Raw genomic sequence first — 27,579 nt, forward strand, 5'->3', positions numbered from 1 at the left:
GAAGCCTTTGTGGGTTTGGATAAGCTGCCTCTGAGCTCCCCTGTTGTTGTGAATTGCGTATTTCTCTGAAAAAAAAAAAAAAAAAAAAAAAAAAAAAAAGAGGAGAAAGAGCTGAAAAGGGGCGGGGAAAGGTCGCCCCCGCCAGCGCCGGCTGTCGGAAAGCCGCAATCGGCAGCGCGGTGAGGGACGAGGCGGCGCGAGGAGGCGCCGCGGCGGGAGCGCGGGCGGCGAGGTGGAAATGCCAGCGCCATTCAAGCCCTGCCGCTCGCTGTGTTAAGGGTGACACTATAGCGACGAGAGGTTTGTATAAAGCCTTTGTGTGTGGGCCCGATCACCATGCAGCAGAACGTCAGGCTGACATTTACAACTGCCGCCCTCCTCTTACTTCATTCTTTTAAAGCAGGGTTCTGTAAACGTGGTCCTGGGACCCCCTGTGTACGCTGGAATTTGTTATTCCACGGACGCAGGTCCTGGGTGGACATATTAAAAATTAAAAATACATAACACAGATGACTATGATTAGTTTACTTTTGACATTTTCAGTTAATATACAGCAACGCCCTGCAAGCATGTCTATGCTGCTTCATCGTTTTGGCCATATTCGTGGCATTGGGCCGACACCGATACATTTGTTTTCAGCTCTTAACAGCCAATATGACAATATTATTGTGCTTGTGTTGAAAAATACATTTCATACTGTGTTATACATGAGCGCATACACTGACACGTTTGTGTGTTTCGACTTAAGACTCAAGCTGCCTACAGGTCATAGAGGGACACGGCTCTTGATGGCACTCGCATCACCCCTCTCTCTTCCTCACTCGGGAGAGATTATAAAGTCCCCTATAGGAATGAAACCCTTCATTTTAATCAGCGAGGTGCGGGACTTAAGCTCCCTGTCAGCCAGCCTAAAGCAGAGATGGCTGCTCACCATTTTGAGATACAGAAGGTGGGGATGATAGCAGACAAATATTGGGATGGCAGGTATGCCCTGAAATGTGCCAAACCCATGGTGTTGTATAGGTATGGGGCACGCTGCCCCACCAAGCCGTAACTTGTTCTTTCTCCAACTGAGGTGCTAAAACATTTATGGACATTTTTGTTGGCATTCACCATTCTGTAATTTCTATAAAATCTCTGTAGAACCATCGCTCATCTTCTTTTGGGACTACGGTGTCCTCAAAATAATGTCAAAGTAAAGGCTTGTCTCTGCATTAGATATAATGAAAACCTGTCCTAAATGTATACAAATACTTTATTTCAGGGAGTCATGGCTGGAGAAATTGGGACATTTAGATAGCTCCTATGTTTGATTAATAGTTGTTTCTCAGGACGAGATCAACACTACTGCCCCATCATCTGACCCCTCAAAAACAATGACAATGCTGTATCATTTCAAATTCACATCACGACAAAACAAACAGTTCCTCTTCGCCTTCCTGATCCAAAAATGTCTACTCCAAAAAGTGCTTTCTTCCCCCACCCCCACCCCCACCCCCCAGTAATAATTCTAAAAGTGTTTTTCCAGACGCCAGTGCACCAGACTAGCCTGAGGCCCCATAATGCAGGGGGTCCTTTTCCCCAGACAGGACTGAAATTTTAATGCTGGCTTTTCAGACGGCTCCCTCTGCGTTCTGGGGCGATTGCTGCCGGTCTGCTGCGTTGCGCGGGCCGACGGAAGCGCTCTCTCGGCGCACCGGAGCCAGCTGCGCCCGCAGAGGCTTCACCTGGAACGCCGCCCACTGCAGCAGGCGACAGCTGTGGCACCGCTCCATCACCGCGAGGGACAGGCCCCCTCCTGGGGAAACCGGGGCGCTGCGCAAGGCCTTATATGGAATGCAAAGCGGCAAGCGGACACGTTTCCTAAAAGATTTTCCCTGGCGAAGATTTGTTGTTCTGCTGCAGCCAAATGAACACTTTGGGTGGGCAAACAGAACTTGATGATAAAAAGATGCAGAAAGTAGCCTATATAATTCTCAGCCCTTTGTTCTGATCTGCATGGTACTTGGATAGAGTACAGCTAGGTGGTTCTGTTCCCCAACTCAGATCATTTCAGATACCAAAACAAACAGAGAACAATAGAACTCTAAACACAGCAGTGTTTTAGTGTGTGGGGTTTTTACTGTGATGGGTGGCGTCCTACCCAGTGGCTACAAATGAACCCCGCCAGAGCAGCCAGAATAAATGATAAACTTACACTGGAGTAAAAGGGACAAAGACATCCCCATTACAACAGTTTACAGTCCTGAGTCAATTCAGCTTCATTCCAGTCTCCATCTGTCATTCAAGTACCAAGGCCTGTGGACTCCTAGAACTCCTTAATACTGAAATCTCTCCCATGAAGTCAGTAGTACTTCTGGATTTATTTTATCCTTAATAGTAAACTGATTGATTAATGTCACTGATTGGCCAGTGATCCCACTCAACTGGTGCCCCAGGTCTACATCAGTCCCTGATTGGAGGGGAAGTGAATCAATCAGAAGCCTTGAGCAGCAGCCCAATTTGCCACCAATAGGTCCATCCCAGAGTACAGTACATGGTACCTAGGCCCCTTGCTCAGCTTCAGAGATATTTTGGTGAAGCAAATTAAGGCCACAGGGAATCACACAGGACACTGACACAAAACATCACCATATGATGGACGTTTGGCGTCACTCTCTCAAGGCCCACAGATGACGCACATGCCTACCAGCGGCAAGAGCTCCGGCCACAGAAAGCAAATCAATTGCACATCAAGGCATGGAGGAGAGTTCCTCCCTCTTTCCAGCTTTCCTCACACCTAATCATTACTCCCCCCCCCCCACCCCCAGTGGGTGCGTTAATCTCTCGGGGACAGACGAGGCTCCGTGCCGCTGTGAACCATGTCTCTGGAGCACACGGCGACCTGATTCATATCACATTCATGGACCGCTGAGCACAGCCGTCAGACAGACAGCCCCAGTGGACAGCCTGTTATTTCCAGGCAGAAAACACACTAAAAATGACAATATTGCACCCCCCCTCTTCGAGGAGTGCAATACCCCCGCCCATGATAGGAATTTGCCACTTTGATATCATAGCACCAATCTGCAAATCGGTGGAATCTATAGAGATGACAATAATCAAATTAAGTTTACCCATACATGTAGAAACCTGACTGCAGGATCTCATGCCACAACAATGTTTTAAGAAATGCTCTTTACAGAAATGGCCACATTCGATTGAAAACATTACAGATGAATATTTTTTATACTAAAACATTATAATGAAAAATGACCATTTTAAAAGGTCTGTTTGTTAATTGAAAGCAGTCACCAAAGATTTATGGTAAATACTCATCTTTTGTTTCAGATTTAACCAAGATTCTAAATAAACCTTTTAGTTCATATTGTTAGCTTTCATGGACAAAATCGCAAAATATACAGGCTAAATATGTAACTTCAATGTTAAATCTAAAAAATAAATATTTAGAGGAATGGCAATGCTGTCATCAGTCAGCAGGGGCAGCTGATGTTGCTAGTATTCATGCAGTGCAAATACAATGGGGTAACCGCCACAAAATTACTTACACTGTATCAATGTGAAATAGCCCTTTAAAGGGTTAATTAAGATTGAAAACATCAAAATGTATATGGTAATTGGGTTGTAAAACACAGGGTAGTTACAGTATTATCAAATGCAAAACTCAAGGACTGCAAGGCCAGGGTAAGATTTAAATGATCGAAAATGAAGTTAAGATTTTTATCTGACTGAAACGTCAGTTGACATGGAGTAGATAAGCAAATGCTTTGACATGATGCTCAATACCCACATTTCCTCCCTCCCCTCCCCATTTGCCCCATTAGGCAATGACTGCTCTGTGAAGCATGAAAGACAATAAACAAAAGGACTGACGTGTTTAAATCACCAGGAAGTCAAGTACCTCCAAGCACTGTCTGCAGTATCCAGGCACGTTCATAACCTTGCATTTTCCTCACTCAAATATCACGCACTTTAAAAGCCTCCAAGAACAGGTGGGACCCTTGCATTATTCACACCCACATGCAAGATTAAGACTGCATGAAATACATCAGTACTGATACATTCAGAAACAGAAAACATTCCACTTTAATGCTTCAATGCAATCTACCACTTTTTTCAAATTATAAATTTACTTCCCCCTGACACATGTCTAAATATTCATGTCCCTGTTTTCAAAAGTACTTTGACCCTGCTTTCTACAAACCCTTCCAATATGCCTAGAGGCATGGATTGTGGCATCTGTCCGGGAGGTTACCCTGGTCATGTGCTTCTAAATCTTTGTGTCTTTGTAATTGACCTCATGGTGCAAAGTGGAACCTCAAGTTTTTTTTGTTTGTAACAATCTCCTGGTGGTTTCTTCAATTTTCTCCTTGTTTTGTCTAATCGTGGAGAGAAAAAATCCTAGTGGGTTCTTATCCAGTTTTCACTAAATTAATAATTAATTGCCAATTTATTGCTACCTGCTTATTCTGTGTAACTACATTAACAAAATTGTGTTTTTTTGTTCACCCCATCTACTAACAGTTGCAAAACAATTCTGAAATAATGTCCTTTTGATACACTAATCTGATTTGTGGTTTGAAATAAAATATCAGTCATCAAAATCATTACGGAATTTCCGTAGCCAGGAATACTGAATTTGTCACTTCCATGAAAAAGGAAGCTATCCCCTGAAGGCGATCAATCATTCCTGTCCCCCAGCAGGGATTATAAGTCTTATTTAGGGGGATCTGCTCCGCTAATCCGCATCAAACCTGCAGGCCTTACAGGGAGGTCTGTACTTCTGCAAGCGTCAACAGTTGCAGCCAAAGCAATCTTTACATTAATAATTCCTCCATTTTATCCCCTTTACACCTAAACTAGGGCAGTACTGATGTGTTCTAAGCCAAACCACTTTCCCCAACACCCTGTCAAAGCAAAGACACCACAGAAAAAGCATTTGGATTTTGTTTTTGTTTTTTTTGGGGGGGGGGGGGGGAAGGGTTGTGATCAGGGTCAGCATTCACTCTTGCATGTATGTTCTGAAACAGATCTTATGGACAGATGAGATGAGTATTAATTTGTACCAAAGTGATGGAAAGAGGAAAGTGTAAACACAGTGTGGCTTCCACTGGAACAGGCTCCTCATTGATGAGGTGACTGCTGACGGCAGCACAGTTCATTCTAAAGTGTGCAGAAACATCTTATCTGCTCAGATTCAACCAAATGCCTCACAGCACACTGTACAGTGCCTGACCTTGCAGTAGGACCCAGACATACTGGGTCCTACTGCAAGTTTTTCAGGGCCAACAAACTGAATGTTCTTGACTCGTCAAGTAAATCACCCGTCCTGAATCCAATTTAACATGCGTTTCACTTGCTGAAGAAGAGAGAATGCAGAACCACCAGAAACAAACAGGAACTGAAGATGGCTGCAGTACAGGCCTGGAAGAGCACCACCAGGGAAGATAGGTCTACCCAGCATTTGGTGATATCAATGGATCGCAGACTTCAGTCAGGATGCAATGCAACCAATGAAGACTTAATTTCAAATTATGTTAATTTGTCCAATTACATCAAGGCATTTTGCAGATGCTCTTATCCAGAGAAACTTACACAACTTTTTACATAGCATTTACTAACTTACATTCCATCCATTTATCCAGCTAGATATACACTGGGGGGAGGCTATTATTGATCCACAATCTTAGATGTACAATTAAACAATTCACATGTGCTCAAAGTGAACATACTTCCAAACAGCTGGTTTTGGTAAGCCTAAGGTTTGGCCCATGTCTTTTTTTTTTTTTCCCCACAACCTTATAACGGCTTCCTTGACTATCATTGGCACAACTCTGGTCCTCAAGTTGACAAACGTCAATAAGACTCCAACAGCAATCAAACACCTAGAATTAAGACTAGCTACTAAGGAAGCAATTGAAAATACCTGTGAAGCGATTTGTCCCAAACATTACAGTGCACAGAAATGGGGGGCTATGCATAAAAATTGCTGCAATTTCTACATGGTGACACAAAAATATATAAAGATACCATTAAATAAAATATGGGAATATACTTTAGCCACACATTGTTTGATTAGAAATATAAAATTGTGGAGGACACAGCTAAATCAAGACAAAATGTTTTAGTCCCAAATGTTATGGAGCTCACTGTATACTACAGTTGATTCTACTAATCAAGGTCAATAGTTTTTTTTTTTTTATGGCTGCCGACCAATCTTTCCAATTCTTTTGGCCTGCTGTTGAGTATAAACTACATCTAAAAATAAAAATTGCAGAATTTAATGCTCTTGAAACTAAAGGTAAGCGTTACTGTGAAGGACAGTCACCCAGAAGCGCAGGGCACATTCACAGCAGTGCGCACACACAGAGCTCTTGTCAGATAGCTTTCGCTCAGAGCTGGTGTGCCCACCTGCCAGAGGAGGTTAAGCCGAGCAGCAGACATGTGCCTGGAAGGCCCCGCTCGTAGCTTCGCCCAGCTCTCCGGCACCGCGTGACGCCCGACTCATATCGACAGCAGTGCTTAGCTGCGGCGGGCTCCGTCACTTTCCCCGCCCACTCCGCTCCCATCGCTAGGAGACGCAGGTCTGCACCGGATTGGCTGCCAAAAGCCATGCCAGGCGACAGTACTGCGGTTATGCAACTAGCCCTCTTGTAACCGGGAGGTTGTGGGTGCCGCTCCCAATTAGGGGGCGTAACGGGAGCGGGCAACCTTGCATTCCATCCATTTATCAGATGCCCTCATCCAGAGCAAATTTGGAAACAAGATTCACTAGTAAAAGCAATAAATTCAACAGCACGATTATATAGCGATAGCATGAAGGGATTCATTTGGCATTTCAGTGACATTTCTAAAATAAATTAAATTTTTTTTTTTTTTTTTTTTTTAATCTTAAGTTCTGACCAACATCCCCCAGGAAGAACTGTTAGGCACCATTACGCTTCAGACCCATCAATTTGACTTTCTGCCACTTAGCACTCCCTTGATTGGAAAGACACTGACTAGCAGACAGTCAGTGTAATTATGGAAACTACAAGACACTGTAGTAAGCCAGGCACCGGATGTGAATAGATTCCCTGACAGCAACCTCCATCTGATACATAGCAACTACATAACAATTTCAGCCTTGCCGGTCAAAACTTAAGCTCGATAAGAAAGAAATTCTGGCCCTTTCGCCATCAATTGATATGAACACTAACTACTGGCTTGTTCTTTTAGAAAGGGACAGAAGTCACACATCAACATCTGTGCACACTTGGGGTGTCCAGTGAGCCTTCACAGATGCAATGAAATGGTTAAATTTCTTGAAATAGGGTCTCTGTGGACCCTAGTTTCTGTTGATGCATTAGCTATCAGTGCTACAGATCTGGATGAGAGTGTTTGTCATTTCCAAGATCTCTGCCTCTGGTTGACATTTCAGGTCTTAATCTGCATTTCCTGACTAATAAGAAGGGGGGGGGGGGGTTCATATTCATTTCTTTTGTGCACAAGCAGTATTGCCCCTTGGTGTCCCCATTTATCCAATGCTATTGTGAAGATACCCCTTCCAGGGGTAAGGCTAAAGCACGAAATCCCATCACAACACCTGTATTTAAGCTCTGTACTTGTCTACAGCATATCCATCTGTGCTTCACAAAATCCACTACATTCACAAAAATGCGCCAAAATGAGGGACAAAATTATGGAAAAATACTTACGCCACAGAAGTGCTCAATTCTACACCAAGCTGTATAAATTCCCAAAATCACCTCTCTTTATTTAAATCACAAATTCAATTCGCTTAAATCAATGAGGCAAGAGAATGGAATTGGTGACTAATACCACAAAGAAACCAATACCACAACTAATCTAGGCAATTTAAAAGAAAGATTGGAAGCACAACTTTAAAACAAACGCTAAACCCTAAACTAGCATCGCTAAAATTTAACAATGTGAATGCTTGTGTACGTTTAAAAAAACCGTGGTCTTCCGCCTCAAAATGCGCTCCAGGAATGCCATGTGATGTTCTCGCGGGCGTGCCCGCGCTTCGACACAAAAACGGAGTGACGTCTTGCTTTCTGCAGGAAGAAAAAAAGGAAAAACAATATAGCCCTTCCTGTGTGGAGAATGAGATCAACATCACACCAGAGGGGTTCCATCAGAGCAGACCGCCCCCAGAGACGAACGAGTTAAAATTGCAACCGGTCACGGTCGCCTCCGCCACCTCGGGCCGAAAGGAAGGCGTGGCATGCTAGTCTGTGGAGCACGAAGCAGGAGTGAGAACACGGGGAGCCTTCGGAAAGCAGCGCAACCGATGCCTTTATTCACAATGTCATTCTTACGATTTATCACTACAGATTTAACAATATACACAAGAGCTAAAATCCTGGGATATTTGAATTATGGATTCATGAAGCGCCACCTATTCCCGTTTGAGTTGTTGCAACTGCTTCCTTCCCCCTGTATGTAACGGTTGGCCTTTTCATACGAAACCCACCCAAAATTTCCACAAGGTTTAAAAAAAAAAAAAACAATATAAAATGAGGGATGCAACTCATCGTTGCAACCCAAGTATGTTTATATTTGTGGACTAGAAACACTATCCTACAATCCCCAATGCCCAGGCGACCTACACAGTAGTCCTACTTGAAGCCACACTTGTTTTCCCACTGTAAGGACAGCTGCCGCAAAACTAGACCCTGAGGCACATGGTCGCTATAAAAATAAAAACTCCTGGTACGAAAACAGAATTATTCTTTGTGATCTCTAATGTTGAATGCTGGGCATTCTTCAATGAGAAAGATGCACTGCATTACTGCCATCTAATGGCCAGTGTCATGTATCAGACAGTGATGGGAGCCTTGCAGAGGTGCAACGATTCAGGTCTTTGCCTTAATGTGGCTTCACTCAAAAAAGTTTGATTAAATCCTGGATTTTAGAAATGTTGCCTGGCACAAGCAGTCCTAAAGCTTACACACAAGGTTGACTTGGCACTAATCTTATTAGTGCAAGTACAATTTGTTTTAAAGAGTGTACATCTACACTAATCCAGCAAAATTTAGTTTGAAGCCTGTTTGAAATGTGTTCTAGGCATATTTGTTCTCATTTTTGGGTAGCCTTTAAGGCTACCCACACGGTGATGTCCACCGATATCCATCGTATGAAAAAAAAAAAAAAATACCAGTGTTGAAATGTGTAAACTCTGGTCTATTTTTTTTTTTTTTTAAATATAAAGTTCCATTTGAATTTGTTTGAAAATGAGGAGCTTTAGTGAACACAGGACCAATCACAAGGGCCAGCCAGGACTGCCCCACTCTCCCCTCCCTACTGTCTCACGAGCACACAAACCAGCGTATTTTCAGCTCAATTCAATTCATTTTATATAGCGTTTCATGGAGAACTGCCACAAAGACACTTTACAGAGAAATGGTACTCACAGTTCTTCCACGGCAGTGTGGTAGGAGCACGCAGGCCAGGGGGGAGACTGTTTGTGGTCCTGGTCTCCGTCCTGAAGTTGGAAAACAATCATAAAATTAGGCGATATCTAGCACAGTGGTTCTCAACCTCGGTCCTGGGGGCCCACTGCGTATGCTGGTTTTCATTCCAACCACAATTGCAATCTCAGAATTTTAACAAGCGGTTCATTTTTCTTAATTAGTTGGTGTTATTGTGTTGCTTTTTAAGTGATCGCGAACAATCACTTAAATATGCAACTTTTTTAACAGATCAAACTAACAAGGGGAATTCATGTGTTCAGCAACCTAATTAGGAGCCTATTAATTCCCCTTGTTAATTTGATCTGTTAAAAAAGTTGCATCTTTAAGTGATTGTTCGCGATCACTTAAAAAGCAACACAATAACACAAACAACTAATTAAGAATAGAAAATTCTGAGATTGCAATTGTGGTTGGAACAAAAACCAGCATTAACAGTGGGCCCCCAGGACCGAGGTTGAGAACCACTGATCTAGCAGACAGACATGCTCAACTTAAGCACATTGCACACGAATATCATACACCACCCTGACAACACTGCACTGGAAAAAGGTAAGAGGCCAGACCTGGTTTGAATCAGAAACCCCTGAACCACAATAAAACAAATAAGCGAACCTTATCTTTCTCACAAGCTAATTTAGGGGCCACTTTCGTCGTTTTTTCATCAAAACGTGATTGTCATCACTGTCGTCTCCATTTTTTAAATGAGTTTACAGTCAATTCCTGAATTTTCTCCAGTCTTTGTCTACAGCAACAAAGAGCTGTTACCTGTCCTGGTTGAGCGCAGAGGTGGACGTCCCCCAGATGAAGGGGGCAGTAGGACTTGCTTCAATCTCTGCAGGAAAAAGACCAACAGGCACTTCAGCCACGGTTCAAAGACTGGAATACTCGTTGGCTTCATGTGATGTCACTTCATGAATCTTCTACATTCTTAGCGCTTGCAGTTCTGCCGAACACTGAAGTCAAGACATTTCACTGAACTAAGCTACATGACCTGAGAAAGAAATCCAGTGCCACGGACATTTGGAAGCATCAGAAACTTGTTCCCACCCAGAACCAGCAGTCATTGAGAAAAGGAGAGGATGGCACAGAGTACCTGGTGAAACTGTGCTCACCATTACCAGTCTGAAATCGGTCCTCACCTTTATCCCAGTCTTCACTGCACTCTGAGTTTTCCCAGGTGCTCACTGGAACATGCCACTTGCTCTGGACCTCACTGCTGCCCACTGCCAACAGAGTTAAAAATCAGACAAGTACACAGATCCTGTATGACAGGCAAACAAGACTGTGGGAAATGCAGTCTTCTAATCTTCCCCTTTTTTATTCAATTTGGGGTACACAAGCATCCTCCATTGTCACTTCTGTAGAGTGCAGACAAGTATGTGTTGTCAGCTGCCAGTTCTCATCACAGACAGTGTATGTTGTAAGTTGGCCTCGTGCAGACTTTAAATATATTTCATAATTAAGACAACTCAATGAAGCACTCATCCCAAGTGACAGAAAGCCCTCCCATACCAGAGCCATACCTCAGCGAATGAGACCATGTAGCACGTTAAGCATGCTCTCAGCCTAGCAGGATTGAACACAGTGTTCAGAGGGAGGTTAAGCTACCAGAACACAGAACTACATGAGAAACTGAATAGCTGCTCTATCAACTCCCCTCATCTCCCTCCACTGGCTGCAAACATGAACAAACTCACATTAAATTCAAAACCTTGGGCCTAGCCTATCAGGCAACTAAAAGGACAAATCTGGTTACATTTACAAGACCAGACCCTACAAGCAAACCAGACCTCGCCATTCTACTACCTCTGGGTGTCTGCCCCTGGTCAAGAAGGAAGACTGAGCAGCAAGATAAATCACGACAATAACTAGTATTTTCCAAGTTGTTCTGACAGTTAAGATGGCATTGCTCAACATTCTGAGTGATGGATGGAATATCCACCCATTCAATCTTGTGGAAGTTCTGAGTGGGTGGGTGAGCTACTAGCTATTAGGGGCGCTGAGGTCAAAGAGCACAATGCAAAGCATTACAGGCATATTCTAAATGCCTTAGTCTGGGATTCCTTTAGAGTTAGTCACCTCTAAGGCCAGCAAATGTTTGTTTAAGAGCAGGGTTAAACCTGCATGGTTTACGTGATCAGAACATTTTCTGCTTTTTCTTTAAGGAGAAGGGGCGGGGGGGTTTCTGGCAGGGGGTCAAGACAAAAGGGCCAAAGAAGCCTGCAATTCACTCGCTTGGTCGCTCATTCATTCCCCTGGTCGCTCATTCATTCCCCAGGCCTGTCTCTCACAGTCTTCGGTGTTGACAGAGCTTCTGTTTGCGCAGTTGGCAATGTGGCGCGACAGTTCTGCCGCGGGCATCAGGTGGCGTGCGTTGAACGGGCACGTCTTGAGCTCCTGAGCCAATTTCGGGTGGTTCTGAGGAAAAAGGCAAGGAAAGAGGAGAACTCTCAGATGCATGAAATCCTGATTCTGTACATTACAGTACTCTTCAGACTGGAAATAAGACCTCCCCCACCCCACAAAACAATTAAACAGTAACAAGTTCACCATTCAAACAAGCTATATCCCCATGAACACCAATTTAACAGGCACTCTTATCAAGTGCAAGCAAGATTAAGTGTATAACAGAACTTTGATTAATTACTTTCTGGAATCAATTAAAATTCTAACATCTGCAGATACAGGTTCAGTTTAAAACCCTTAATGGCTTTGCTCCGACTGCTGGCAGTGAGTAAAACGAGTACGCTAGGGCTTCCACAAGAGGCAACTGCAAAACACCATAAAGGAAAAGTGCTTTTAGCCAATCGGCGTTCTTTTAGGGCATCACTTATTGGGAACACTGCCAGCAGCCCTGAGGGACCTGAAAAACATGAGCATTCACCAGAAGTTTAAGAATGTGGTTATTGGATAATTAAGTGTCAACATGACGTCTATACATGCTGTCGGTATTGGCTAATGTCTTACATCTGTCAAGTCAGTGCTAAACAGCACACGTGTTGTGCATTATTGTGGAGTCTTCGCATCTAAACATGATGCATAGTATTGTGCTGCTTTGAAGATTTTCATGCTTTAGTACCCTCAACATGCACCAGTTTGGTGCTGTATTTGGCTGCCTTATGTGCACCATTTGGTTCTTTAAATGAGTCGGCTGCTGTGTTTATGCTGCTGTGTAATGCCCAATTACAATCTGTGAGGCTGTTCTCATGTGCTTTTAATGTGGTTTTGGACTTCTTATCTGGAATGTGTTCTTACCAATGTGTTAACATCAGCCTGCCCAGGGATAGCCGATGGAAATTACCCAGTTGGCTAAATCTGGTACATTGACATTAAAGAATAGCAATGTTGATCAAAGTGTATTGTCCCTAACAAACATAAATAAAATGAAAGGGCTAATTAAAACAAGGCCAATGTGAAGAGACTGCAACTTCAAAGTGCCATGTTGTGCTAGCTGAAACTCGCATTGTCCTAGCTCTGCCCGACTGTTCAGAGAGTTTAGATGCAGGCTGAAGAGTCTGGAATTCAGCCTGTGCTGATAAGTGACCCACCGCCCAGCCCAGCCCTGCACCGCACCACCCCACCCCTGGATGCCAACCTTCTGACACTTGATGTAGTGGTAGGGAAAGCGACAAGCACGGATCTGATGGTTCTTGTCAAACGGGCACGGAACCAGTCTGTCCGGATCAGTGTCATCTTCGACATCTGGGGAGATGGACGAGGCGAGTCAGTTTACTCCATTCCACTGGAATGAACACAGTTCATTGATTCTCCAACCACAGTTCAGTTAAAAAAAAAAAAAAAATTTTTAAACGACTTAGCTGGGTCATACCTTGGCAAAACTGAACCAAGCACACCTTGATCAGTTAGTCGTCACCTTTTCAATAAGATCTTTTGGGGAGGTGGCAAACATTCAATATATTGTAATGCAACTGTATTGCATTTCTTTCCAGCCAAGATGTAGGAATTTGAGAATGGAAACGAAGGAATTTTGGTTAATCTGCCTGAGCATGTCTGGATGTTGACCTGAACTGGGACAGACTCTGTGGGAGCTGTGAATTGATCTAAGGGGGGGGGGGGGTGGTTGACGGCCTACCAGGAGCTAAAGGGAAGCGGCCAAAACACAGTGACGACCGTTGGGTCGATGTAGTCAGCTGTTATGCATGAATGTTGATGTAGGACAGACCTGCTGGGGATGTGGAGGTACAACGGGCCAGCAAAGACCATCAAAGTCTAGCAAAGGGAGCAGACATGCCAACAGAAGTAACAGTGACCATTTTGTCATCTGCCACCTCGTTAAATTTTGTTCTGGGAAAGGGGTATGAAGCGGACGCCTGAACACTGCATTATGACTTTACTTGGCATGTTTCATACTATAAAGCATTTGCTTTGTTAATAAACTTAACTTATGGTTCCAAAGTTTAGGTCAATATTTTACAAATGACTAAATTCCTTCAAAACCAAATGCCTTCTTCCCATTAAACTATCTTGTGGGCTATACACTATTGACAAGACATCAGTCCAATTTATTAAAATACTCAGTGTAGGAATTTTGTTCTTTGCAAAGTAAAACTTGTAGTTCCACAGACACATAACAGGTAAAGCATGGCAGGTCAATTACAATTACAGCACCAGCTTTATATCCCTTTCCTAAAACAAAATGTTTTCTGACTAAGTGTTATCAGAAACATCCTACTGACAAGTGGCATTAAGAATGCTGTGAGACTACAGGTTAACAAACAGTAGTGGCATCAAACAAATATGGGAATGCGAATACGTTTAACAGGTATCTACGGAGAGTGGGAAGTAGACACAGCAGACGGATTGCTCTATTCAATCATTATTGAAATCGGTACAATACTAATGATTTTGGATTTTGAAATTGGCCATCAAAGTTTATGAAATAGTCTGATTATACAGAAAGTCAAAAAATTCACCCAAATCACTACTGGGTGTGCCAGCAGTCATTGTGATTCGGGGGGGGAAAATGTTCACTCACACCGCAACGTTCAAAACTCGCTGGGGAAATTTGGTTAAAGTGTTTATTGGTTAATTTGGTGGAGTTTTAGACTTTTCAGTAAGTCCGTTTTTTCCTGACCCATACAGATTGTGTGCACAATTAAGGTTATTTTAGACAGAAATCTCAGGTAATTTTCAGGCTTTACAACGGTTCCATGGTTTCAAAAAATAACAGTAATACACTTCAATTACAAAACAGTTTGTACAAGGTTACGTTTCCAGAATCTGTACATAAACATTAGTATTTATTCACAATATAACAATTACTTAAACCCATTCAAATTATGTATGCTAGAAAATGACTTGCACAAAATAAGGGGTGCACAAACTTATTGGATGCAGCAAATTATTAAAAAGTTTAAATTCTCACCATCTTCCTCTTCGACGCGGCGCACGGAAACACTGGTGCATTTTGCTGGAGAACAGCTGGATCCCAGTTTAAATGTAGTCATCTCTGTAGGAAAATCGCACACTCACTCGTGGGCCAGCTAGATTTCCTGTCGCTGGGATAGCTGGCAACGGAAGAAAATATTACATTTCAGTACTTAACAGAACTTTTCCGAATGCCAATAAATAAATTACAAGTCCCGCAGCCCATCTGATTGTGAACACACTCCGGTGTGTGAGAAACAACTCGCTCTCGCATGAAACTAAAACGACTGTGTTACTATCCAAAATGATTGAACGCCGTTTAGTTCTTCTGCGCTTATCGCTATTTTGGACTACAAGTTAGCCACCCGGCTGGCTAGCGGTTTCAGTGACCCGTTTCATTAAACTGTTAGCCAACTGCGCCTTTCAACTGCCATGTGTCTAGAATACTTGCTCATGCACAACTTATAAACTTTGACCCTAGCCTCATGAACGACATTGCTATGATGGTTAGCTGACCATCTATCCATAGATACATAAAAAAGAATACCTTTTCCACAAGGCCACAAATATACCCGACCACCTTCAATCTGGGACAAAGCAACGAAAAAAACGACCTTGGAGTGGTGGTCGTTTTATAGATGAGTGGCCTCTTAATCACGTGACTTCTTTTAAATATGTAATTGGCTGCCGGTAGAGGAGTTAAATAGTTTGTATCAAACCCGTTGAAAGAGAGAGCTGCGACCTGGTTGCATTGTTTCTCCTGATTAATTTTCCTGTTGAACTCAATGGAAAAAATGTTCAGGAGAAACTATGCTTGGATTCGTTGCAGGTCAGCCAGCGTGGTTGAATGGAATGGCTTGCCAACAGCCCAGACCTCAACCCAATTGAACACTTGTGGGAGCAACTCAGGCGTGCTGTACGTGCTAGAGTGATCAACGCAACCACGTTGGCTGACCTGTGATGAATCCTGGTTGAGGAATGGAATATCATCCCACAGCAACACATGACCAGGCTGGTGACCAGCATGAGGAGGTGGTGCCAGGCTGTTGTAGCTGCATATGGTTTTTCTACCCGCTACTGAGGCTCCTGATTGTTTGTTCAATGAATAAAGCGTAAAATTACCAGTATGTCTTGTTTGTTCCTTGTTGCTGATAGAGAGTTAAATCATCAAATCCCCCAAACTACTCAAAACAATAGAGTCAATACCAACAGGAGAATACACTGACATTGGCAGGGAAATTTGCCACATTTCACTTGGGACCCCACCCACATAATCAGCTGTGCTGTTCATCCCACAAATGCATGATCCTTACAAATGGGACATCATTTGAAAGGGAAATGAACAGGCTTTCCAATGATATAACATACAATGGTAATAATACAGTGACAACAGAGATATGATCGACCAAACACAAATTTCCCAACATTTTTTGAGGGGTTTAGTTTCGATTCTAGCCTTTTGATTGCTTTTTAAGTCTGTTATCGCCATTTGTCAGCATGAGTTTTGCCACTGAAAGTCAAGGAAGTCATTGTGAGGCTGAGACAGAGACAGAGAGGCCAAACCTTAGGCTAACCAAAATCAACTGTTCGAAACATTATTAAGAAGAGAGCATTGGTGAGCTCAGAAATCAAAGAGTCTATTTATCAACAAAAATCTCGAATTCACTCTCAAATGTCTCTCTCCTCTGATGTAAACCCACAAATTTTGGAGCATTGAGCCATTTGTATACATTTGGAAGTTTGTGGGTGAGAAAGGAAGAAAATGATCAACATTTTGCAGAAATATCCAGGAATCCTGTGTGTTTTTTCACACCCAAATAGAGGTTCATATGTTAGTGAAAGAACCTCTGATCCCATATCTGTCATAGCTGACACATGGGTATTAGTTAAATTAGTTCAGCAGCAGATAAACAAGGTTGTGAAAGCAGCAGCGAACTAATAAAAGTGGTGACAATTGGAATTGCAGTGCACCGTCAATTTTATTTTATCACTGAGGATTTAATTTGAGAGTATTGTAATACATTATTTAATTGCATTATATTTGATGCAATATTTTATTTGATTGCAGTTTCTTTAATAAATGTTGAATTTCAATTTAATTTATTCTGCATTCAATTTAATTTTGTTACTTCCACCCCTCATAGAGTGAGGGGGGAGGCTCAAGCTTGGTTTATAGGGCTGTATTGCAATTCCTATTAGAAACTGGTTTGGGGATTGGACAACAGACCCAATCTGCTCTACACTCCAGCACAGCAGGTGGTAGTAATGCATATTTCTTGCTGATTATGAGGCCCAAATAAACACAATCGAAGAAGAGCAGTGACAGTTTATTTTATTTTTTTATATATTCAGATTTTTTAAACTTCAGTTTATTTATTTGTTTATTTATATATGTATTTATTTATTTATTATTATTATTATTATTATTATTATTATTCCTATTATTATTTTTATGGGGGGAGTAGTCACAGCTGTCATTGGGTCACACTCCAGGTCAGTAGGTGGCGGAAATGCACCAAAATAATCGCCAAAAAACTGCAAAGAAGAAGAAGAAGAAGGCGCAGTGACAGTTGCTCGTGATCACGGAACAGAGTTGTGCCCCTCCACAGCTGCATCGGCAGCGGAGCGGACGAACCGTATAAAAATGGCGCTGTCCTGGCCCGGAGTGTGCCGAGGTTCGGCGCTGGTGTTTTTGTGCCAAAGGCGATCTAATGGGGTCACTGCTAGGCTATGCACCCCAATGCTGGCATCGTCACGAATAAGGTATTAAACCCTGACATTGCAAAGCTTTGGACACATTTTATTTCTGCGTCCGGTTGCAGATAGCTTTACATTTAGCTAACGCTTGCTTACGATCAACACGAGCAGTAACGTTGCAGCTAGCTACCCATGTCATTTAAATTAGCTGAGTTAATAACTAACGTTAGTACTTTAGCTAGCCAGTATCGTGTCAATAAATAAGTACCTAGGGCAGTAAGAAATTGCTGCTCTTCGTTCGAACAGCATCGACTAAACGTTAGACAGTGAGTTACCGTTACCTTCCAGTGATGTTGATGTTGAAGTCTGAACATTAGCTAGCGACTGTACTCAAGGATCGATTGCTATCTATAGCCATAAGTTAGCTTGTGACCTAACTTCACCTACGGTAGCTACCTACGAAGTTAGTTGCTAAATTAAACGAGATAACGAAAGTAACTTTGGCATTTTTAAATGTTGTTATAGACTTAGAGATTCATATAAAGACGTAGGTAATTATCATATGTGTTTTAGGTTCATTTGGCGGTTTCATTCAAGGTCAGATAGATTGGTTGTAATGTGAAAGCCATTCTGGAATGCAAATGCCGGGTTCTAAAGTTATTTCGCTTTGCCAACCAACATGTCCGCCACAATTACATGACTACAATTACATTTCAATTACAATTACATATGGACGTTATTTTTGTTTGAAGCAAGATGTGTGGCGGTGAGCCCATCCAGACCTAGTGTTTTCATTTTTCAAGTGCCAGTGCAAAGTAAGTGAAGACTATTCATCTGAAAAAGTGATTACCTGACCCTAAGCTATTGCTATTCACTGGCCATACATTCCACAGAAGTGATTTGGCAGGTGACAACAAGGTTTGTAATAAAAACATCAATATGGCCGAATGACTGTTGTAATGTTGCTTTCTCGGTTTTTCTCATATTTACAGCCTGACCGTCTGTAGACTGTACTCCCCCTCCAAGGCCAGGCTAGGGCTTGGGAGTCGAGTGGTTTCCCGGCTGAAGTGGGCCAATGAGAAATATGAGAGCTTCTTGAAGCGACGGTTCCCTCGCTTTTACATTCTGTACCATACTTTTACGACAGGTGAGAAGCTGGCCCCTGTCTATTACCTGTCCACTATGCCATTACCTCAAGGATATGAACTGCTACTGTGATACTGTGAGATGCTGTGCTGTTTTTTGGGTGTGTGGGGGTGGCAAGGTGCAGTGCTGTAGCGTTTGCAGCATTTCTGTTTTGTATATTAATGGAGGCTGATCTTTGACCCTAACCCTCCCCGTATTAGGGATTCAATTCCTCCTCCGCGATGCCTCGGAGGTCAAGAACATTAAGCTAAAGATGCACCAAGCCAACTTGAAAGTCCATGAGCTGCCCTACCGTGACATGGAGAAGCTCAGAGAGGTCAGTCCGTCTGCGTAACTTGCTCAGGGTACTTAGGCAGCACCCCACCCAGGAATCAAACCTGCAACCTCTGAGTTACCAGCACTGTTCCTCAGTCGCTACACTACACTGTCTCTACATTCTTGAGTGGCTTATTTGTTACAAGAGCAGGTGGAGTCCAGGAGTACTGAAAGTTACATTACATTACAGGAATTTAGCAGACACTCTTATCCAGAGCGACTTACACAACTTTTACGTAGCATTTACTTTGCAACCATTTATACAGCTGGATATATACTTAAGCAATGCAGGTTAAGTACCTTGGTCAAGAGTACAATGACAGTGTCCAACCTGGGAATTGAACCTGTCTATGCAATACATTCAATACATACATTCAACCCCAACATAATGTACAGGAAAAGCAAAACCAAATTCTCGTTCTTTCCAGTTTCGCAGAGACCTGATCAAAGCCATTCCTCTGATGCTGATCTCCATCCCTCCCTTTGCAAACTACCTGGTCTTTGTCCTCATGTGAGTAGTGTTACAAGCAGTGAGTAGTGGATATCATTGTCTTGCAGAAAGATCCATTTGTGTCCATGTTTTAGCTTCCTGTATGTGTGTTGAGTGGGGAGTTTTTGGCCACGGTATTTTGGTGCTTGCCGGAATTTATGAGTCCAAGAGACTCCAAGGGCCCCAGAATCTATAGATATGAAACTACCCTATAACATCACAATATTGCTTATTACCTGTGCCGTTTATACAGTTAATCGTTATTGAGGTTACGAACAAAATTTTGGAGGGCTATGTTTGTTTGATTTAATTTCCTGCATATTTCAGTCTTTGTCAGTGTCCCTGTCCAACCTCATGACAAGCATATGGCAGGATAGTTCAACATCAGACTTCAGTCTGCATATTTAACATTTTATATGGTCATGTAGCAGTCAGTTACATAATTTGCATAACTGTCCTTATCTTGTATGTTTTGCCACCGCCTCCATGATATACAGAAAGTGGTTTGCTTGTCATATGGCATCTTTTCAATTGTAAAGTGCTCTTTTCCCCAGAGACCATAGACAGTGCCACAGGTATTGATATGTCACTCAGCTGTCTCCTGTACTTCCCAGATTTTCCCCCAGAAAGTGGTTTCCACTGTTTAAGTTAGATGCTGTAATTTATGTGACATTACATTACAGGCATTTAGCAGATTCTCTTATCCAGAGCGACTTGCACAACTTTTTTTAACCTAGCATTTACGTTGCATGCATTTATACTGCTGGATATATACTGATGCAATGCAGGTTAATTACCTTGTTCAAGGGTACAACGGCAGTGTTCAACCCGGAAATCGAACCTGTGACCTTTAGGTTACAAAACCAGTTCCTTACACATTATACTACGCTACATTTGTCTTTGCTACAAAATACGAATTCATACAGGACATAGACAAACATACAGATGTCCCATACCGTAAGGCTTAAATAGTTTTGGTGGATTGATTCCTATATTTCAGCCCACAGTGCTCCATAGTTGCCTTCCTTTTAACAGTGAAACTATGGTTTAAAATGACAGAAACAAGGTGAAAAAAATTTGTTATGCAATATTTGTATAGAAATATGTAATATTTAATGCAATAAAATGTACACTATCAGTTTTACCACAGCAAATGCAACTTTAATCATAAATATTAAAGCCAAGAGAAATTAATAGCTTGGGTCAGGACACCACAGTTCTTTCTCTTTGTACCAAATGTGGATCAAGTGAATTATTTTCTCATCAGGTTTCATAAAGTAGCAGACTGGTTTTATCACGCATGCATTTAAAATAACATAAATACAAAGTGCAGGTCCTCTTGGCTTAATACATGTTTAAGCTTAATACTGATATTCCTGGTTAGGGAAACTGTCAGGTTGTGTTACACATTGTGTTCTTTGTGTGTAAGACAGTACAAGGCTCTCTCTATCTCTCTCTCTCTCTCTCAGGTACTTTTTCCCACGACAGGTCCTTATTCGCCAGTTCTGGACCCCCCAGAAGCAGGTTGAGTTCCAGGGAGTGTACCACGACCAGAGGTGCCAGCACCACGCAGGGGTCCTAAACGGGCTGGTCAGGACAGTGCCACGTATCCAAAACCAGCGCCAGCAGAGCCAGCTCCTGGACCTGTGCAATAAGGTGATGGACTCAGCTGGACCACGGCAGTCAGCTTGTCAATTCATCTAGACCTGTTCAATAAGGAGGTAGACTAACACTGACCACTGCCGTAAGCTTGTAGAGTCGGCTAGACCACTGCTGTAAGCTTGTAGAGTCAACTACACCAGTGCAGTAAGCTTGCAGAGTCAACTAGACCTGTGCAATAAGGAGGTAGACTCACATAGACCACTGCATAAGTTTGCAGAGTCAGTTATACCTGTGCATTAAGGTGGTAGACTTAGACCTGTGCGTTAAGGTGGTAGACGTAGACCTGTGCATTAAGGTGGTAGCCTTGGACCTGTGCATTAAGGTGGTAGACGTAGACCTGGGCATTAAGGAGGTAGTCAGGCCAGCTAGGGCCCCTTTAATATTTGTATAACTGTGGTCATCCTTAAAGACTCTCTGCAGTCAAGATCATCATTTTTTTGTAATTATGCATAAAGAACCGAAGACGACAACAAATAGTATGCCGGAAGCAAACAACGGTCATTTATTTTGGTGAGCAGCTCGTCAGCTGAAGGTTGAACTAACCACAGATGGGGTAATGTAATTTTGGTTCAGCCCAAATAATGTCCCCTGGTAATCGTGGTTTCCCGCAGGTACAGAATGGTGCACACCCCAGCGTGATGGACATGCAAGCGGTGCGCCCCCTCTTCTCCGGACCGCCCCTGGGAATGAAGAGGCTTGGAGCGAATCACATGGTCAGCCAGCAACCAATGGGGTGGGGGGGGAGGCGTGGTTTCCCTCGCAGCTCCATCTGTACCGTTTCTCGTGAAAAGCCTTTAGCAGCCAAGCAACAGTTCACACTCATAACTGTACACTACAGTAATCGATTGGTCAGGTTATCACCAGGAACAGGAATATTGTAAATGGAAATTCCACACGAACGAGGAACGGTCTGTGAGCTAGTGGTGTTGCATTAAACACTGACATTACCATGACTGTGGCTCAACATTACTTAGATTCATCAAGTGCACAATTTAATTGTAGATGTTACAGTGCAAGGGTGTGTTTTCAATGTCTATGCTGACTGGTGTCTGGAATTACATTATTCATTTATATAAAAACCCAAACTGCCTTTTGTTTTCATAAAAGTACCATTACAGCGTGAACATTACAGCTGACACCATCTTTGCTCGACCACTAAAGCTGTTAATTGACTGGATCTCATAGTTCTTTTAGGACTGGATCCTATAACTGTTACAGGAGCTGTCTAACAAACCAGTTTGTTTATATGAGGCATATTTAATGCTCAGATGCATCTAAAAATGTAATATTGACGTCTTTTCAACTCAACAGAAGATCTAGTACTCCAAATGACCATTTCCTTGCCCTCTCTTTCTCCCTCTCTCTCTCTCTTTCTCCCTTTTCCCCTTCCCTTTTCCTCCCGTACTCTCCCTCTCAGAGGCTGCTGAGCACCCAGCTCTTCCTGACGCCCCGCCTCCCAGCCTTCCTGATTCGCCATCGGCTGAACGGCCACGCCATAGAGCTTCTGCAGTTGGACCGTGCGCTGAACAGTCTGGGCGTGCTCCAGCTGAGTGACACAGAGCTCCGGCAGGTCAGAAAGTGCCTTCATCCCACCTGTGTGTGTGTGTGTCGAGTGTGAATGTGGGTGTGTGTGTGTGTGTATTGTGCGTGCGTGTGTGTTTTGGGTGCGTGTGTGAATGTGTGCTTGTATATATGAGTTGTCGGGGAAGTAAGGATTAAGTCAAAATTTTATTTTCTGAATCCATCTTTTCACTTGTTTAGATGATCACTGAAACTGAACACAAGCACTATTGTGTACTAAAACGCCTCACTTACCCTGCATTTAAAATATATTTTATGTGATTTAATTAATAATTATTATAGGAAATGACAGTCAATGAAATCACCAAATTTGTTGATAGGTTAGTCAAACCGTAACCTGGTAGAATCAACCAACAAGTCAAAATCAACTCTATATTAGGTCTTAAGATTAAATAATAAATGAACACAGGATAGGTCAGTTTGAATAATGAACTGAAATCATGCATTCATTACAATGTACAACAACACCAGCTTTTGGCCTGTCTTGATCCACCATGAAAAGTAGACTAACATTAACCAACTGACCAGCTGAGAAGCAATCGTAATATCTATTTGAGAAGACGTTGTTGACTCTGACAGCCACAGACCCAACAAGTGAACCCCAAGCAAGCTCTCTCTCCTAAAATGAGAAAACAGCCAGACCTGGCTAAAATAGGAAAATACTGCAATTCGAAAAGACTTATGGAAATGCTACGTACAATTATAAAAACTAGTCTAACTACCTAAATCTTGACAACGAACATCTATGAAATATTAACGTTACTACTACTAACTACTAGACTACTAACGAATGATTGAAGTACCAAAAGACTAAAGGATTTCTAACTAATGTGATATTGTATGGATCATGAACAAGTTTGCATATCAGTGTTGGGAATCTTCTCCCTTTGTGGAACCAAGTTGGGCCCGGCAAAGTAACACGCTGACGACTGATTTCCAGTTGAAAAGGTTTTATTACGATGCGCAAAGGGAGACTCGCCACGGAGCATCGACAAGCACTGTGTGTTGGGTGTGTGTGTGTGTGTGTGTGTGTGTTGGCTGCAGTACACATATGCTTTCTCTGGGTGTCTCTCCCAGGCCTGCTACTTGAGAGGTCTGCACGCCCCCAGTCTGAGTGCTAAACAGTGCAGGGATTGGCTGATGCAGTGGCTCCAACTGACCTCTCGCCTCAAAGGTCAGTCCTCTCCCAATCATCACACTGCACACAGCTGGAACAGTGTAGTACACAGCTGGAACAGTGTAGCACACATCACACTTCTGGAACAGTGTAGCACACATCTCAACTGGAACAGTGTATCACACATCTCACAACTGGAACAGTGTAGTACACATTGCACTACACACATGCTGGAACAGTGTAGCACACATCACACTGCTGGAACAGTGTAGTACACATTGCACTACACACATGCTGGAACAGTGTAGCACACATCACACTGCTGGAACAGTGTAGCACACATCTCACAACTGGAACAGTGTATCACACATCTCACAACTGGAACAGTGTAGCACACATCACACAACTGGAACAGTGTATCACACATCTCACAACGGGAACAGTGTAGCACACATCACACTGCTGGAGCAGTGTAGTACACATCCCACAGCTGGAGCAGTGTTACATACTAAGAAAACTGTCCTTTTGGTTAAATAAAAATATAATTAGTGACAGAATTCACTGAAATTACATTTGGTAAATGTCATTTTGGTCTCTGTTCTAGTACAGCCTTTTTTAGACATTCTGTGTAGGTATAAAAACTGTTATTTTCTTTATGACAAAAATCACATGACCTGTTGGTATTTTTATAGAGCACTCCCATATGGTTTATCCAGTCATAAAGTGGTTGCCTTGGTATTATGCAGTACTGTCATGACACGTGGCTTCTTCTCCTCCTTTCCCCCTCCCTTTTATCTGTTTCTCAGAGTCAGAAACGTCTCTGCTCCTGCACAGCATGGTCCTGCTGTCTGTGAACTACCACAAGTCCTTCCGCCACTGACCGCTGTGGCAGCCCGCCTTTCCTTCCCGCCTAGCCGCGCACTCGATGCACCCTCCCAACGCTCCGCTCAGGAACGGCGAACCCAAACGCGCTTCCTCATTTGGGTCAGCTGACTAAAGAAAGAAAAATGAAGGGAAAGAAAGTGGCTTTTTTTACGCTTCTCGGGCTTAGGACTTTCCCGCTTATATCTGTGTGAAGGGGGAGGGGCCTGGTTGTACAGTAGGGACAGGGGGAATAGGGGGTTTAAGAATGTTTGACGCTCAGCAGGAAAAGCCAGGTGAACAGTATTGCGCCCGCAACCGCCTGACCCCGTTGTTCTAGGATGTGCACGTTTGGAGGATTTACCCTGAGGGTCTACAGTGCCGCCTCTGCTGGGGTCTGGGAGCCCGAGATGCCAGTTTTAGTCTAACGAGCTTCACATGTTTTAAGGCGGTAAAACGGGCTCTTTAACTCTGGGATTTCAGACGCCTTTCCGGGCGTGCGTGTGTGCATGCATGTGCGTGGTGGTTGGTGGTTGGGTGGGTGCGTGTTGTTTCCCCCGGCATGATTGCATTCTTTGCATTTAAAACCCTTGCATCTGCCAAAGTACTTTAAAAAAAAGTTTTGACTTCAGGACCCAAAGAACAAACGTTATCTTTGTTTTATCATTCGCAGACGTCAGCAGAAGTAAAGGATTTGGCCAATAATATAAACAGTTAATTACACAATCAAAAGCGACTGGAGCCGTCCATAGGCAGCCAGGAACAGAGGTCCCAACCAGAGCACTGTACTACTGGCGGTAGTTTACTTCTCACTGTCCGACTGCTGTTGCATCTGAAATTGAAGTCAAGGCTTTACACTTTATCATACCTTAATTTTGTTTGACTTTGATTGGCAGATGGACTTTTGTGTTTTTTATTATTGTCAATTTTTATAACGTATCTGCAAAATTGAAGTTAAAATGCACTTAAGTGCAAGTATACGCATATATTATATATTCCTTTCAGAAGACTGCGAACCGTTAAATACTCAAGCGTACAGTGATTCGGTTTGTGAAGTCTTAGCGACCTTAATTTCTGGACAGAACATTGGTCCAGATTTAGTCTTCTGCCGGTGTCACAACGACCGCTCTAGAATAATTAGGAATTTTCAAGCTGGTTGAGTTCCTTTTATCCACATTGGATGCACTGATAACTTATCACCTCCTGTTAACGTTAAACTGGATAACTATTCCGGAAAACGTTTGTGTTTGTGTGTGGACGGATACCTGGACTTAAAGACATGGCTGTCTTAATTTGGTGGCATTTCTTGTGTAGTCAGCCTCCGGGTGTTTGTGAAAGAAGTAACGGACTGCATGGCGCAAATGCACACGGAGTGGATTGGAAAAGCAATGGCGCTGTAGTGTCCTTGTCTTTCGCTCCTATTTTCGAAACGCTTTTTGTGCACTTTGTGTTTTCGCCATTCCACGTAGTTTGCAGACATTCGAAATGAAACGTTACTTTGACGCGCTAAACAGCCGGCGTACTGGTCCAACGCGGTAGAATAGATACGTTTTCATACAACTTTTTTCCAGTAGCCTTTAATTCACTTTGCCATGGATCAAGATTGAGTCCAATCCCGCTCAAATAGACGAACTACGAAATTCCCGTGCTCATATCGGAACTGTAAATTAGATGTGGAGTTGTTGCTTCGTCATATCTACGTGACTTGGGATATTTTCAGTCCTCTTATAAGCACTTTCAGGATATATAGAGCTGACCAATGTACGGTTGTACCGTTTGTCATAGTTTAGACATTTACATTAAATTCTGGAAACAATTAAACACATTACTTATAAAGGCCATGCCAAAAATGTGCCTGTGTTTGTATTTGCAGTTTCTGTAGCTAGATAGGTTTGGCTGTAAATCCCAGTGCCTTGCATATAGGGAAGTAGACTTTACATAGGAAGACGTTTGCAATTTGAAGTATTAGCATGAGTGTTGTATGTTGTGACCAGTGACTAAAACCAATATTGTTTTAATTTTAAATTAAAACATTACATTGAACCCCATTTGTTGTTTTGACCTATGGCATCACAATCTCATGTTACCTGCACTGAAAAAAACTCTCCCCAGAGTTTGGCAAAGTATCAAAATAAAATGATTGTTTTTTCCCCTATGTTCTTGCTCTTACCTGTTTTTTCTGATCTTGCCCAGTGTTACAAAATGGCTACTCACAAAAACCAGAAGTAAACTAAACCATGTAAACAAACAACAGGCGTCTACAGTGCTCTCATTTTACTGGAATTTGCTCCTGAAAATTGATGTGTGGAAATTTAGGAGCACATTTACTAATTGGGATGCTTTAGTGTCTGCCTAATTTTTTCAAATCAGGAGCATGGCTTCTTGGAAAAATGTACAGGGCTGAATAGGGCTGCGTAGTTCCAGTTTTTCAGCAAAGAAAAAATGCAGCGCAGTCGGTCAGTCCCGTATTATCAGTCCTGATCTTTAGAGAATTCTGCAGGTGGTGGGTTTCTTCCTATACTGGCTTACACCATGGATACTCAAATCTGGTCCCCGAATCCAAATCCAGCCCTGTTTTTCTTTTCTCCCAGGTAATTTACGGAACAATTAGCGCTACTGATTGGCCAGACTATTTTGAACAGCTGACTCCCAGTTAAGGGGGGATGGAAAACCAACAGTTCTCAGCCCTTGAGAACCTGGTTTTGAGTAAAGGGCCTACACCAACACACTTTTCAGTAGGGCTGCACGTCTAGAACAAAAACCTGTACCCACACCAGCCCTTTTAGGATAAGATTGGACAATCCTGCTATATACATGTACAGACTGACAGGCAGTTATTTTGTGCT

The 27,579-nt window shown here is 42.8% G+C and overlaps 2 protein-coding genes across 3 annotated transcripts in view; one reads left to right on the plus strand and one right to left on the minus strand.

The window, feature by feature from the left end:
* zgc:56699 (uncharacterized protein LOC405758 homolog) overlaps positions 1 to 15,569 on the minus strand; it is a 42,317-nt gene extending 26,748 nt beyond the window's left edge. The window contains exons 1-8 of one of the 2 annotated variants that reach the window (XM_064299144.1): positions 15,412 to 15,569; positions 14,863 to 15,004; positions 13,072 to 13,178; positions 11,768 to 11,894; positions 10,616 to 10,699; positions 10,242 to 10,308; positions 9,417 to 9,487; positions 7,732 to 8,057 (exon numbers count right to left, since the gene is read on the minus strand). In XM_064299144.1, the coding sequence (XP_064155214.1) occupies positions 8,056 to 8,057; positions 9,417 to 9,487; positions 10,242 to 10,308; positions 10,616 to 10,699; positions 11,768 to 11,894; positions 13,072 to 13,178; positions 14,863 to 14,944 (540 nt within the window). In that variant the 5' untranslated portion in view covers positions 14,945 to 15,004; positions 15,412 to 15,569 and the 3' untranslated portion in view covers positions 7,732 to 8,055. Of the gene's footprint in view, positions 1 to 7,731; positions 8,058 to 9,416; positions 9,488 to 10,241; positions 10,309 to 10,615; positions 10,700 to 11,767; positions 11,895 to 13,071; positions 13,179 to 14,862; positions 15,005 to 15,411 lie in introns of those variants that run through there. The other variant, XM_064299145.1, reaches the window with a different exon arrangement.
* A 1,840-nt stretch (positions 15,570 to 17,409) lies between these two features.
* On the plus strand, positions 17,410 to 26,888 carry letmd1 (LETM1 domain containing 1). Its single transcript, XM_064299146.1, has 9 exons — positions 17,410 to 17,627; positions 18,554 to 18,708; positions 18,908 to 19,023; positions 19,451 to 19,533; positions 20,982 to 21,168; positions 21,786 to 21,887; positions 22,592 to 22,744; positions 23,833 to 23,929; positions 24,679 to 26,888. Exons 1-9 carry the CDS (start codon positions 17,509 to 17,511, stop codon positions 24,750 to 24,752), a joined length of 1,086 nt encoding a protein of 361 aa, XP_064155216.1. The 5' UTR covers positions 17,410 to 17,508; the 3' UTR covers positions 24,753 to 26,888.
* The last annotated feature ends 691 nt before the right edge of the window (positions 26,889 to 27,579 follow it).

Source organism: Anguilla rostrata, chromosome 11 (genome assembly GCF_018555375.3).
Source record: "Anguilla rostrata isolate EN2019 chromosome 11, ASM1855537v3, whole genome shotgun sequence".
Classification (NCBI taxonomy): domain Eukaryota; kingdom Metazoa; phylum Chordata; class Actinopteri; order Anguilliformes; family Anguillidae; genus Anguilla; species Anguilla rostrata.

Bases quoted from the DNA above. Each gene is read 5' to 3' on its own strand.
- letmd1 (XM_064299146.1), top strand. From the start codon at position 17,509: ATGGCGCTGTCCTGGCCCGGAGTGTGCCGAGGTTCGGCGCTGGTGTTT. The intron at 18,709-18,907 runs GTGAGAAGCTGG...TCCCCGTATTAG, and splicing joins GTACCATACTTTTACGACAG to GGATTCAATTCCTCCTCCGC. The intron at 19,024-19,450 runs GTCAGTCCGTCT...CGTTCTTTCCAG, and splicing joins ACATGGAGAAGCTCAGAGAG to TTTCGCAGAGACCTGATCAA.